The sequence below is a fragment of the Saimiri boliviensis genome, chromosome 13, assembly GCF_048565385.1.
Source record: "Saimiri boliviensis isolate mSaiBol1 chromosome 13, mSaiBol1.pri, whole genome shotgun sequence".
Taxonomy (NCBI): Eukaryota; Metazoa; Chordata; class Mammalia; order Primates; family Cebidae; genus Saimiri; species Saimiri boliviensis.
Window position 1 is genome coordinate 107,507,732 of NC_133461.1, and position 15,370 is coordinate 107,523,101.

The window sequence follows — 15,370 nt, forward strand, 5'->3', positions numbered from 1 at the left end:
TATTTCTCATGGAGCCCTCTATCTTCCTTTCTTTTTCAACATCGTTAGGGTTTTTGCTATTTATAAGATTTTGCCCCCAAAGAACTCAGTTTTTTGCTACCGCTGAGCCTCTTGTTTGCACTGTGGCCATGTTGCCAACATTTGGTATTGTCTTTTTTCTCTCTTTCCTCCTCCATTCTTTGGGATTACTTTACTGCTATCCACTTATTTTCAAGCACCAACATTTGAGAAAAATTGATTTAAAAATGAAATGAGACCATTTCATCCAATACTTTTTTCCCTTGCTGCAAACTGGGAAAGTTGATTGTTACTTTACCTCAAGGTGGGGCCCCCTGTCTCACTCCTGCTTGTGGAACACCAGGTTCTGTGGGATGCAGTCTGGGAACCATGATAGTTAGTGGCTGTGTAAGTGAAAAGAGTTTTCCACTCACTGGGCCCAGCATAAGATCCTGCTTATTACCAAGGAAGATTCTGAACTGAAAATCAGGAGCTGGGGCTGGCGTTCTGGGTCTGTCGATAATTCATTGCATGACTCTGGCTTAGAAATTCAGAGGCCCTGAGTTTCCTGCTGTCTAAAAGCAGATTTCCACAGGTGATCTTACAATTCATTTTCAGCTGAACTAGTTTGCTCGGGCTACCATAACAAAATGCCACAGGGTGGGTGGCTTAAACAGCAGACATATATATATATATATATTATATAGATGTATTTTCTCTCGCAGTTCTGGAAGGCAGGAAGACCAAGGTGTCACAGGGGTTACTTTCTTCTGAGGCTTCCTAAGAGAGGGCTACCTTCTCCCTGTGTCCTCACTTGGACTCTTCTCTGTGTACACCTATCTTTGCTGTTTCATTTTCTTATTTTTTAAGATGGAGTTTTACTCTGTCCCACAGGCTGGAGTGCAGTGGCAGGATCATGGCTCACTGCAACCTCTGCCTCCTGCGTTCAAGGGATTCTCCTGCCTCAGCCTCCCAAGTGGCTGGAATTGCAGGTACCCACCACCATGCCCAGCTAATTTTGTATTTTTAGTAGAGATGGGGTTTCACCATGTTGGACAGCCTGGTCCTGAATTCCTGAACTCAATTGGTCTGCCAGCCTCGGCCTCCTAAAATGCTGGAATTACAGGCGTGAGCCACTGCACCTGGCCTCTTCCTCTTCATGTAAGGACTCCAGTTATATTGGACTAGGGCCTTGCCCTTACGACCTCATGTTACCTTATTTATGTCTTCAAAGGCCCTAGCTCCAGATACAGTCCTGTTCTAAGGATGGGGAAGGCTTCCACCTATGAATCCTAGGGAGACAAAATTCAGCCCATAACATGAGCCCTGTCAATTTAGGTTCATTCAGCACTGACTGCCTAATATGCAACAACGAATAGGAAAGCAAGTCCAGCATTCTCAAAGACACGAGAAAATCTCTCCTACCGTCATAACCCAAAGCGTTAAGTCGGTCCATAAGCAAAGATAGCCTAAAACCAAGGGCAACTTCCCATTAGGAGGGTGAGCTTTGAAGTTTCTGATCCTCAGAGCTGCAAGGCAGTTGTTACACTCTTGAGCATTCCCTAAGCAGGGGAGTGTTTGCAGGGGACTTTGTGAACGTGTACAGCAAAATAGTCTTCAAAGTTTCCCGCCACAACCAAAATGCTTAGAGTGGCATGTAAATGGCTGGTTTCACTTCTCAAACCAACCACCACATTTCTAATGGATATAAAATGTTGCCTTGTTTACAATATTTCTTATTCTGAATTGAATAGGCAGCTGACTCCTGTGTTCTAGGAGGTTTTTTTTTTTCCTCTCTGCTTTTAATAGGCTTTTAAACCTTTACATCTCTGATACAATTCACATTCAGTGAGTTGAGTTCTGTTGGCACAAGTCTAATGAAGGGGACCCACCAGGTTAGGAAATTTCAAAGGTAACTCTCTAGGATCATTAGTTTGACCAATGAACACAAGAAAGGGAGTGCTTAGACATTCATTTTCTGAGCAAAACTTTCCAAAGCTACAGTTCATTTTTTAAAAACTCACTAATGTTTACATATATATATATATATATATATATATATATATATATAAATTTTTATTTACTTATTTTTTTTTTGAGACAGGGTCTCACTGTTGCACAGGCTGAAGTGCAATGGCGTGATCACAGCTCGCTGTGGCACCGACCTCCCTGATCCTCTCACCTTAGCCTCCCATGTAGCTGGAACTACAGACTTGCACCACCATGCCCACTAATTATTGTATTTTTCTGTACAGATGAGATTTCACCACGTTGCCCAGACTGGACTCGAACTTGTGGGTTCAAATGACCCACCCGCCTCGGCCTCCTAATGTGCTGAAAGTGCTAAAATATGTACATCACCCAGGCATGAGCCACAGTGCCTGGGTGATATACATATTTTTAAAAGCCTAAACATATCAGATGTTGACATTACCAAATTCCACCAGTTTTACTTCTCATTCATTTATAGCCTGGTAGATTTCACCTGATTTGAGAACAATTCAAAGGAAAAATATTGTCTCAATTGTGTCTTGGAATTCTAAAATGAGGCTGTTGGCTGGGTGTGGTGGCTCACGCCTGTAATCCCAGCAGTTTGGGAGGCTGAGGCGGGTGGATCACCTGAGGCTGGGAGTTCAAGACCAGCCTGACCAACACGGAAAAACTCCGTCTCTACTAAAAATACAGCCAGGTGTGGTGGCATGTGCCTGTAATCCCAGCTACTCAGGAGGCTGAGACAGGTGAATCGCTTGAACCCGGGAGGTGGAGGTTGCAGTGAGCCAAGAGCATGCCATTGCATTCCAGACTGGGCAACAAGAATGAAATTCTGTCTCAAAATAAAATAAAACAAAACAAAATAAAATAAAATAAAATAAGGCCATCTCGGGAGAAGCAGGGCTGGAAGGGGCAGAACTCCCTGTCCCACTCTCCTCTCTGCCACTGTCACAGCTTCTGCAGAAGGCCTCCTCTCTATGTGACTGGTTCCTAATCTAGACAATGGAAATATGGACTTCAGTGACTCTGATCAAGCTTCATGCATCTATCAAATTAGGAAGCCTGCAGGCCTGAGACCTCTAGAATGGCCCCATGTGAGTGTCATGCGTTTTTCTGGTCAGTCATTAGAAGAAATGATAAATGAGCCAGACCAGCGTGAGAAGGCCCACGTGCTATCAGGGATCTTTTTCCTGAAAACATCGACAAGGCGACATGTTCAAACCATATTTTCTTTGTAAGTTATAAGAAAATCATGCGGAGGATAAAATTTTTTTTTTTTTTTTTTTTTTTTTTTTTGGCAATGCTGTTGAGAATATTACATTATGTTCCCACAATAGCATAAATGTATGTCTTATCACTTGAACAGAACCCAGACAATAAAAGGGCGGCTGAGAGTGGAAATATGCCGATGAGAAAGGCCAAGCCAGCCCTTGGTGATAACAGCAGCACGGATGGAAGTGCGCACCGAGCTGCCCACAGCGCAAATGTCACAGACCCTCGAGGACCGCACGGGGCTCAGAGCTCCATCCACGGGCTTGACATGCTCACTCCAGCCCAGTTCCTTCAGGCCCTAGGGTCTTCCTTTCGTGATGTGTAAAATGGGAATTATATTTCATGGAGTGTTGGGGGAAATGAACTCATTAGCGAATGCTTTCAGATATAATATGTATTACCGATGTCAATTAAAGGTAACATTTTCTAGGTCTGGGAATTAGATTTTTGTTTTCCTGTTTATCTTTATCCATATTCAACCACTCACAAGTGTGTACTCTCTCAAAAACAAACAAAATAATAATAATAATAAAACCAACCCCATTTCTCCTTCTGGTTGAATGACTCATCAAAAATCTTGGCCCAAGTACAGTGCAGTTTCAGGGAAAAAAGACTCTGGGGAACTAACAGGGAACGTAATCATGACCATTCCGATAACCCCGTTATTTGGCAACGCGGCGGGGATGCAATTCTCCACGGAGCAAGTGAGTGAGGCGGGGCTGACAGTTCCTATGCGGAGCCCTGTTCGGTGACTTCGCACCTCCACTTTCTGTTCAATGCCAGCAATGTGGGGCAGCTGGGGTGGCAGGCAAGTGGAGGGGGTCACCTCAGAGCTGAGGTCAGAAGAAATTCTTACAAGTAAAATAATCACTAACAATGTTTATGTTTGTAGACATGGAGTTGTTGGCCTTGAGATGCAGACCGTGCAGGGACAGAAGGCTTGCAGCTAGACTGTGGCGCTAGGATGCTGCAGTCCCAGGGAAACAGCTGTGGTTTCAGTGCCCACCTCCTCTGGCTGAATAATAATAAAAATAATAATAATAATGATAAAGAAAGGAAAAGAAAAGGAACTTCTCAGAGAGGTTCCTAATGGCTAAAAAAACGAAAACAAAAAACTCCCCCTTCTCCATCCCCTGTGACTTTATGACATCTGCAAAATAAGGCTATAAGATCTAGAAACGATAGGAAGGTGCTGAAAAATGAATTTTTTTTTTCTTTTTAGAGATGGGGTCTTGCTCTGTTGCCCAGGCTGGAGTTCAGCAGTGAGATCATAGCTCACTGTGGCCTTGAACTTCTGGGCTTAAGCCAAGCTCCCACGTAGCTGGGATAATAGGCATGGGCCACCATGCCCCGCTCAAGTTACTTTTAGATGCCCGGGGACCCTACCTTGCACAGCAGTTGATATTCCAGTTTAATTTAATCGACACATTTTGAGTACTGTCTTTTCATAATTTAATTAATTAAACAAAATAACTTTTTCTTTTGATTTAGTGCTTCAAAATGGTTTGATATATATTCCTCTAATTTTTTTCAATATTGCAACATTTTGAGAATGAAATATTGTCCAGAGAAGCGTTTGTTATTATAATGGAAGTTAATGGGAGGAAAAAAAGTCTCCAAAATATACCATGCTGCTTTGACAAAGGGTCAGGGAAGACTAGGACACATCCATGGACACTGTCACTCTGCCATACTTAACTAGCAAGCCTACGTCCGCCATGGGGCATTCTCACTGTCTGCGTTATCTCCCTTCACTGTCACGTGGGGTAAGCAAGGTGGAGGTTATGACTCTGTTTCATAAATAAGTAAATGTGTTCCACAGAAAATAGGAGATTTAGGCTAGGCACAGTGGCTCATGCCTGTAATCCCAGCACTCCGGGGAGTCAAGGCAGGAGGGTCATTTGAGGTTGGGAGTTTTAGAGCATCCTGGTCAACATGGTAAAACCTCATCTCTACTAAAAATACAAAAATTACCTGGGCATGGTGGTGGGCGCCTATAATCCCAGCTACTGGGGAGGCTGAGGCAGGAGAATCGCTTGAACCCAGGAGGTGGAGGATGCAGTGAGCAGAGATCTCAACACTGCACTCCAGTCTGGGTGACAGAGTGAGACTTCTTCTCAAAATAATAATAATAATAATAATAAATAAAAAGTATGTGATTTGCTTCTGGTCAGAGAATAAGCAAGCAGCCATCCTGGACCTGGATGAGGCAGGAAATGCAACGCCCTGGGCTGTTTTCTGTAGGTTTACGCGTGTGTGTACTGACAGATAACTAAATCCTCCTATATTTCCATATAGCTGCAGCTACTGGATTGAAATTCAGTTCACAAAGAGAAAAATAGAAGTCAATAAATATTTGAAAACTATGTGATCTTACATCCCAGAGTGTGGGCTGGAGAGTCTCGGTACACTGGAGAGGTCCGGTACTCCAGGGGCCAGTGGCCGGAGAGTGAGGGGACCCCTGTCATATGGGTGAGGGCTGCAGCACACATCACATCCAGATGTGACCAAGGGCACACGCAGATGGCATAATTGGTGAGAAATCAGAAACAGGACAGAGTTACAGTGGTCTAGCCCTGGAAGTCAGAGAACTCTGAAGGGCTTTGCAGGAACGAAGCCTCGGGATTAAGCAGCTAGACATTCACCTCCTGAAAACCCTTGGGCGGGAGAGCCAAAGAGCAGAACAGCCGGAGGAAGTGAGAAGCTGCCAGGCAAATGTGACTCTGCACAAGGATGCAGGAGCCACAGGAAGGGGCTGTCAGAGCCACCCAACCTGGAAACACAAGTGCAAAGGCAGGCTCAGGCCCTGCATGGCACAGCCCTTCTGAACTCCAAAAAGACCAGCTGCTGATAGGGACTGTGGATATTGATCGTGTGCATAGTACCCTCAGCTGGACCAGACACGCTTTCAGGCCGTTCTGTTCCACAGTCGGTGGTATTCTGATAATACACTTTTCCAAAATACAAAAAAAAAACCCTCTGTTTCCGAACATAGGATGTTCTGAAGGTTATATTCTTGGAATTTAGAAAAGAGTGAACAGCCTCTTAGCTTTTGGACTGTGGCTAAGATCATAGGGTTTTTTTTGTTTTGTTTTGTTTTGTTTTTTTGTTTTTAATTTAGTTTCCAGGCAAAAGATGAATTACTCTGTACCAGAGAATAAAAAATTACTTTCGATTGCCATGCTTTAAAAATACATGAAAGGATGACCATCAATCATGTAAAAGATATTTGTAAAATATCTGTAGTTACAAATAAATGTAACTTGGACAAACACAGCATCTACTTGTCTGTTAAGGGATAATGTTTAGCAAGAGTTGAGAAAAGCCAGAAGTTTAGGATTTAGAGACAAGGGGAAGTACTAAGAAGGGAGACTGATTAAGAAACATTGAAAGAGATGGAAGCAAAGAGAGAGAAAAAGAATGAGAGAATGATAGAGAGAGAGAGAGAGAGAGAGAGAGAGAGAGAGAGAATATACCTCTGAAGCCAGGTAAGGATCTTGGCCCCAGGGGCTGAAACTGGAGTGATTCATTGTGATGGGCTCAATTGTGTCTGCCCAAAATTCTTATGTTGATGTCTTAATCCTCAGTAACTCAGAATGAGACTGTATTTGGAGACAGGGCCTTGAAAAAGACAAGTTTAAAACATGCCACTGGGGCCAGGTGCAGTGGCTCGCACCTGTAATCCCAGCACTTTGGGAAGTCAAAGCAGGAGGCTCACTTAAGCCCCAGAGTTTGAGACTGTCCTGGGCAACACAGGGAGACCCCAACTCTACAAAAAACAAAAATTAGAGGGGCGTGGTGATGTGTACCTGTAGTTCCAGCTACTTGGGAGCCTGAAGCAGGAGAATCACTTAAGCCAGAGAGGTTGAGGCTGCATTGAGCTGTGATCATGCTACTGCACTCTAGCATGGGTGACGGAGTGAGACACTGTCTCAAAAAAATAAAAACAAATAAAACTACGCCATTGGGCAAGCCCTAACAATCTGACTGTTATCCTTAGAGTAGAAAAAACCATGGATACACACAGAGACACCAGGGATGTGTGTGCACAGAGGAAAGGCCACGTGAGGTCACTGGAAGAAGGCAGCTGTCTGCAATCCCAGGAGAGAAGCCTCAGGGAAAACTAATGCTGCCTGTCTTAGGCTTCCAGTCTCCAGAACTGAGAGACAATGCGTGTTGTGGAAGCCTCCCAGGCGTAGTACTCTGCAATGGCAGCCCAAGCAAATGAACGTGTCTATCACAGCCCCGTGGAGGAGGATGTGGGGTTTCCCCACAGTGGAGCCCTAGGATTGCCCTGCCACACCTGACTCTGCAGGGTGGTTAAGTCCTAGCGCAGATGCTGCCCCTGCCTCCTCTGCCTTCCCCAGGCCATCCTGGCTTCACACTCTTCCTTAACCCTCTTCTCCAGGGAGCGGCTACAAGTCTCACAGAGCCCTATGTTAGCACAGGGTGGGGGTCCAGCCTCCTCCGGTCACCGCTCAGCTCCTACCAGCTCTTCCTCCCCAGAATCACACACAGTGCTTGGCACAACTCCATGAGTGCCAGGGTGGGATGTGACAGTCACGCTCTGCTCACTTTGTGAAATCAAGGATGGTGTCCTCTTACTTCTTTAACGCCCTTTGAGCACATGAGCAGACGGAGTGATCACGGGATGTGCCTGGGAGTGGGGATGACAGGGACAGGGGCTTGGGCCCTAATGCCGGGCGCGGCCAGGGACTCTCGAAGCAGGACAAGGAGGCATTGGGGAGGGAGGGTCTAAGGGGAGTGCCCGGGGAGCCTGTGCCCACAGGGGTGGCTCGGGGTGGTTTTGGGTGGACGGGGTTTTTCACACAAGCCAGGGAGGTCAAGCGGGGAAGCCCAGTTAGATTTCCCGTTTCCCTGTGAACTGTACTTCAGCTGACAGCAAGGAGCGGGAATACCGAAGGTGATCACGAGCCACTGCCAGGGCAGATGCTGGAGGCTGAGACATCAATCCAGATGCCCCGACGGCGTGGAAGCGGGTATGAGCATGACGCTGCTCTCCCTGGAAACCTGTCCATAGACGAGGACCACAAAACAGTGTCTCTGCGCCTAGACTCTTACCTAAGATCCATTTCTCCGACAGGTATTTGACGGCTGCTTTCCTCTTTCCACTGTAGGGTCCGATGATGATGCTAGCCCGGTGGGGGACTTGGCTGACCCGGCCTCCGCACAGGTGGACCAGTCCACAGAGACTGGCCGTCGGGGGTCTGCTGGCAGGCGAGACAAACATCACCGGCTGGTCAGCGAAGAGGGTTCCACGGTACGGCTCTGCAGACAAGTGGCGATCGCTTCGGCACAGCTGTGGGCGGACAGAGAGAGAATTACAGAGGTGGAACCACTCCGGTCTCCACAGCGTCAGGGAACCGCTGAAGTTTCCTTCCTTTTTTAGCAAAAGGATGGACTGAATATAAGACTCCCATGCTCCTGTGAATTTCAAATCCGAGAACCCAAAGATGATGATGACATTAACGGCACAAAACTGACATTTTCTGAAGTAGCCATAAGTAAAACTCCCAAGAAACAAACTTATTAGCACAAAAGGAAAAAAAGAGAAAAGGTATAGGCCTTTGAATTCTTATAAATCCTCAAACAATATATTGAAAAGCAACCGTGAGCAGAGAAGAGCCGTATCTAGTCTGAACTCCCATTAAAGTAACATGGCGACACGTGCAAGTGACGGCAAGGTTCTAACGCACTGCAAATGCTGGGGTGTGCAGGAAGAGCACCATTCAGTCCAGTGTGCTCAAGGCTCCTGGCAGAACAGGACTTCTATAGACTCTAAGAATTGCTGTAATTCCAACACCAAGGTTTGGGCGGGGAAAGGGAGAGTGAGGCAACGCACAAAGCAGAATTCCTAGAGCCATTCCCAAAACACACTGGGTTTGGGGAGAGAGGAGTCTCCATGTTGTTTCAACGAGTTGTTGGGAAACATTTCAGAACCAGAGATGTGAAACCACTCTGTTTCTTGTGCTGGCAGTGTGTGGTCATCTGGCTGATCCAGAGGACTGCAGGAAGGCCCAGTTACTCTGAACACACATTTTCCTCACTTCAGGCTGGTAAAGACTTCTTTCTCAGTGTAAACACTCTCTGAGAGATGCTGTGCATTATATGCCATCAGTGTTTTGTTTTGCATATTTTCCTTGCTTATTTTTCCTACAATACCTGAAATCAATGGCTCAGGCAGACTAGAGATTTGAGGGGATGTATGTGGGGGAAGGGATGAAGGGGTCTTCTCAGAGGAGTATAACCTGGGTTGGGGTGAGGACAGGGTCTTCTCAGTCAGGGGCAGCTGACAAGGCTCACCCCAGAGGCAGGGGTAGGGTGGGGGCCGGGGGAAGAGCAGCAAAGAGTAAGTTCCACAGCCCACATCACTCACAAAATCAGAGCAAGAGTTAACTGTTCTTCTGCTAGGTTTTCCTACTACTGGGATATTTAACAAAAGAAGATTCTACTTCTTTTGAAAATATAGCTCCAACATCAATGGAGGCGAGCCAACACACTTAAATATGTTCATGGAATTCGGTTTTTCTCTTCCCCTGCGTTTAATTTTGCTGCACAATTAACATCGAGCCTCAGCAGCCTTCATGGGACTTGCAGGTGACAGTGGCAGTGGCAGCAGGGGCAAATGGTGATTCTACCTGGATGGTGATTTCGTATTTTTAGTAACCTGTCCTGGGAGATAGGCGGTGGAAAGGGCTATTGATTTAATTTTCAGACAAAGAGACTGAGCTGATGCAAGACAAGGGATTTGCTTTGGCAAATGGTGAGTCACACATCATGGGGCCAAGCTGCATGGAAACGGGTTCAAGAAAGAATATCTTCTATCTTAAAGTAGGACACACACATTCAAAAAGTTGTGAAAGTATTTGACTAGGACGGGCATGGTGGCTCACGCCTGTAATCCCAGCACTTTGGGAGGCCAAGGCAGGCAGATCACCTGAGGTCAGGAGTTTGAGATCAGCCTGGCCAACATGGTGAAACCCCGTCTCCACTAAAAATACAAAAACGAACTGGGCATAGTGGTGAGCACCTGCAATCCCAGTTACTTGGGAGGCTAAGGCAGGAGAATCACTTCAATCTGGCAGGTAGAGCTTGCAGTGAGCAGAGATGGCACCACTGCACTCCAGCCTGGGCAACAGAGCGGGACTCTGTCTCAAAAAATAAAATAAAATAAAGTATTTGACTGTTGAAGCAATACGGAAGGGTGTAAAGTAAAAAGAGGCTTTTCCTGTTAGACACTGTTGTCTGTGTCTTCCTTGTTGGCAGAACACACACTTTTTCGGGGGGCACCATCCTCCGCCTGGCCATGTGTTCAAGCCCAAGGAGAAGTCCCAGGATTGGTCCAAGCTAATCATGATGATTGCATTTCCCTTGTAAATGATGATGCTAACCAAGCTCGGCACAGCTGGCCCCAATCCTGGCCAATGCCACCTGGAATAAATCGCTGGTGAAATTCTGGGGAGTTTTTCCTCACTGTTATAAACAGAGGCATAAGCAGAAATGCTTCTCTTCTTTGCTGGACACGGTCACGTCTAATGCGAAGTCCCAGAGGCCCTGGGACCTGCTGAAGATGGCCCGGTGGGAAGGCAGAAAGCCTCGGATTCTTAAAAACACTTCTAAGTCCCTGATGGACCAAACTGAAATCATCCCTTTTTTTTTTTTTATTGTTTTTATGTCAGAAAAAAAATCCTAAATTCTTTAAGTGACTTTTCTGTTAGGTTTTTGTTTCTAGAAGCCCAAAGTATCCCAATATAATAATAATTTTAAATAATCCACCATTTTTGGATATCCTATTCATCACTGAGATGATAAATAATTGATCAGTTCTTGCCCCTGCCTCTCCTACCATTTTCCAGAGTTTACCACTGTGAACAGCCTTCCATGTATTTTTAAAAATTCTGTAAAATGCACACACACCACACACACACACATTTATGATACGGTTGCTCTTAACCAAAAATGAGATCAAATCTCTATCTTACTATATGGATACACCATAAATAAGCCTTTTTCTAATGCAGTAGAAAAGGAAGTTCAACCTCTTGACTGTTTAGGATGTGACTTCAGTAGCTAGTTTCTTTGATTCTTCGCTCTTCTTTTGGTCACATTCATTGCACACTTATTGTCTGCTGGGCAAGTGCTAGGTGCTGGGGATGGAATGGTGATTAAGACAGGGAGCAGTGGCTCACACCTGTAGTCCTAGCACTTTGGGAGGCTGAAGCGGGTGGATCAAGAGGTCAGGAGTTCGAGACCAGCCTGGCCAACATGGTGAAACTCCATCTCTACTAAAAATACAAAACTTAGCCAGGCATGATGGCATACACCTGTAATCCTAAATACTCAGGAGGCTTAGGCAGGAGAATCACTTGAACCTGGGAGGCAGAGGTTGCAGTGAGATGAGATCGCACCATTGCACTCCAGCCTGGCAACAGAGTGAGACTTCATTTCAAAAAAAAAAAAAAAAAAAAAGACAGGGACCCTAGCCTCAGTATCAAGCACACAATACAAAAGTCTACAAATTAAAAGGCTTCTTTTTATTCAGCTTGAAATCAGAGGAGACAAAGGATTACAAAGATCTTATTCCTCACTCAAAACCATTGAGACTGTATGTGCAATGACTTTCCAAACATAAGTAACAATTTCTGGGGAAGCTGAGTCAAGGTCTAGTTAGGGAATTTATCCTGCAAATATACTCCCCTATGTCTATAAGGACATGCCTGTCCCAGGAACTCATTGCCATACACACTATAGTTTTATTCCATGACAATACAATAGGACGTGATGCTGCTCATCACTGAGCTTTGGTTAAGCACACTCCAGCAAGGGAAGGTTTCAGGAATGAGAAACGTCCCCAGCACGGGAGACAGAAGCTGTTATTACTCATCATCTCAGCCCCTGGAACTCGCATGCTGAGGAAAGGTGTTCTTTTTCCGGGTCCACGTAGGGGAGGAGGTTTAAGGGCAAGAACTTCCCAGCGCCATGCCCCCCTCCCATCTCTCTCCATCCGGGAGATTTAACGGTCTCTGTTTTAATTGTCACAGGCACGAGAAAGGGTCAAAAGCTGATCACTCCAGCAGAAGTTCTAAGGAACTCCTTTCATTGGCCAGGGGTCTTAGAGAAGCCGGGGGTTCCTCCCAGGTTAGAAGTACCCTTTGTCCACACTCCTTTGGACTCCAAGTTTGGATCCCCTTCCACACACTCTCTCATGTGGAAGTTCTCTCTCTTCTTCTCCTCTTTTTTCTCTTTCTCTACCTATATAAAATCACTTTTCTGCAAAAACTCTGTTTGGGGTTCAATATTTACTTTGTGAGCGCACCTGGTCCCCCCTCTCCTTCTTGAGAGAGCAGGAAACCAAGAAATTTAGAGAAACGTCCTCTCAGGGGAGCTGAGGGCACCCCTGCACTCCAACAATACCACAGGTACTTGGCGACTAATGAAATCATCTAAAAACACAATTACTAACATAACCTTACCCTTGCAGACTGACCACTCTACCTTTGAAGGCACAGGTCATAAAACTGCTTTGCTACTGTGTGCTGTGACATTGCCTTCCGAATTCTGATCTCACCTAGTCAACTTTCCTATCCAGCCAAGCACCATTTCCCTAACACTGGTACCTTCTTAAAAGTTATTTGTGAATTACAAGGCTGCAAACATTACCAAAGCTTGACAGGAGCGCCAGACGCTGCAGGCAGTGTTCTAACTGTGTCTCCACTGGCTCGCAACAGGGAGCCTATGTGTTACCTGGAGAGCAAGCTGAAAAGCCTCAAAGGCACAAATTCTAAAGTCAGTTTGCTGTTGAGTATTTTCATTAATTTTTCAATCCCGTTTGCAATTGCAGTTTATAGCAATGTACTCTAAACTCTAACTTCAGCTGGGCAAAGTGGCTAACACCTGTAATCCTAGCACTTTGGGAGGCTAAGGCAGTTGTATTTCTTAAGCCCAGGAGTTTGAGACCAGCCTGATAAACATAGCGAAACCCCGTCTCGAATGAATGAATGAATGAATGAATGAAAAATTGGCCAGCATGGTGGCTTATGCTTATAGTTCCCGCTACTCAGGAGGCTGAGGTGGGAGGATCACTTAGGCCTGAGAGGTTGAGGCTGCAGTGAACTGTGATTGTGAGACTGCACTCCAGCCTGGGTGACAGAGCAAGACCCTGTCTCAAAACAAAACAACCCCCCATGCCAGCAAAAACCAACAATTCTTTCACTTGAAACCTTTACACACACTCACATATGCACACATGCACACACTCCACAAACAGGAATGCATGCAGGGCATGCAGAGGGTGTCAGGCATGAGTCGGGGAGCCATGGCTGGGTGGTGGTGCGCTATTTCATTTTTGTTGTCACCTCAATTCTCATTGACATACCTCTGAGGTGTCTCTAAGTATCTCTGAGTATCTCTGAGGTACCTCTGAGGTTCATCTACTTTTTAAAAAGCATACGTAACTTTCATACAGGTAAAAAATAAACACAATGTATTCATTATACTTAACTCAGATGCTATAACTGGTTCAAAGGGGAATCTGAAGAACAGATTTCTAGATTAGGAATAAAAAAGCTGGCTTTCCTACAAGGTAGCGTCCCCTCTACCAGACAGAATTCATTTCCTGTCCAAAGATAGGTGGTTCGCACTGCCAGCAGCTCTTTACCACTTACGAAGTTGGAAAACAGCTCCCAAGCAATGAAGGCTGCAAGCAGATAAGCTGGTAGGCCGTGAGCAGACCTGATGGACTTTTTCAATGAAGCACAAATGTTCCCCTGCAGAACCCAAGACGTCTCTTTAAAGGAAATCATGAAAGAAAAGGGGATTAATCGGAGTTGATGGACTGCTCCAGGGTTAAGTGGCCTCCAAGATAAACGGGACTGCTCAGTAGTCAGAGAGAATTTTGGGTGGGGTCTGGAAGAGTTCCTGCTTTCCTCTGCTAATGGTGACATAAAGTGATCATTTCATACCCATGGATACACATTGATGTCTACATATAAGTTGAGGAGGCAGTGGGAGAAGCCAGAGACCTTTTTCTGCCATGAGTTCCTCTTAGCAGCCCTGGGTTGTGGAGGATGAGGACTGCTAGGAAAATCTGTCAGTTAAGGCTGAAGGGACATTAGCTTTGCTTTAAAACGCTTTCCTGTGCTTGCATTTGTGCCTTCATCTGATTTAATGGGTTTGAGCTCAGCCCCTCCCAATCTATTACCTACAAGTCAGTTAAGGCAGACTGTGTTGTTGACAAAGCTAAGCAGAACAGAATTTCCCCAGGCTTCTAGCTTCAAGGAATCCCGGCTATTTATCCATGACCAAGAAGTGAAACCCCAAGGGAGGCTGATGGTTCATTTACTCCAGCCCAGGGTGACAGATGTCAGTTAGTACATTTGCTTTTCCCTCCAGGTAGAGCGCACCCTTTAAAGTCACTCCTTGGCTCTCTGACAGTTTTAAGATGCACGTTCCCATCTCAACAACGATACAGTTGTACGGTGTACATACGTTTAAAAGATAAAATTTGTTCTTTTAACGCATCTTACAGGATCTAGTTCTCATTCACAGCCTTCTCCTCAGAGTGCTCTAGGAAACACTGGTGGGCCTTACAGTCAAGGCACCTTAGATTTAAAGCATGGAATACATGAAAACCTTCCTAACTGGTAAAGCGCTTAGTAACGGAAGCTTTTGGCGCAACTCAGTGGTTTTAAGCGTAGTCAGTTATGCAATCATCAGCACAATCTACCCACACTCTCCTCAAGGCATTAAATAAATATTTCTGAATCCACAATGCGGCCAACCTCATTAAAAACTTTATGGAATCCTGTAGCCCAGCACTCGGGGGTCCTCTAAAACCCTGCCGCCCCACCTTCCTCTCCAATTGCAATGCCCACTGTCTCTTTTAAATAGACTCTGACCTCATCAAGCCTGTTCTCTGTCCCCCAAATATGCGATATCATTCCTTGATGCATGCCTTGTTTTTTTTCCAGTTCCCTACAATCCTTATAATTAGTAGTTAATCTCTATGTGTGTTAAAACTCATAGAACCATAAACTAAATAAGTCAGTTGTATGGTGTACATACGTTTAAAAGATACAATTTTTTCTTT

The 15,370-nt window shown here is 45.3% G+C and overlaps 1 protein-coding gene across 5 annotated transcripts in view; it reads right to left on the reverse strand.

The window, feature by feature from the left end:
* Positions 1-15,370, reverse strand: part of MCPH1 (microcephalin 1) — a 312,577-nt gene that overhangs the window by 73,048 nt on the left and 224,159 nt on the right. For all 5 annotated transcript variants that reach the window (XR_012513049.1, XR_012513048.1, XR_012513046.1 and 2 more), the window contains 1 exon segment: positions 8,344-8,581. Coding sequence is in view for 1 of the 5 variants with exons in the window: in NM_001279990.1 (NP_001266919.1) it covers positions 8,344-8,581 (238 nt within the window). In the remaining 4 variants the exon portion in view is untranslated.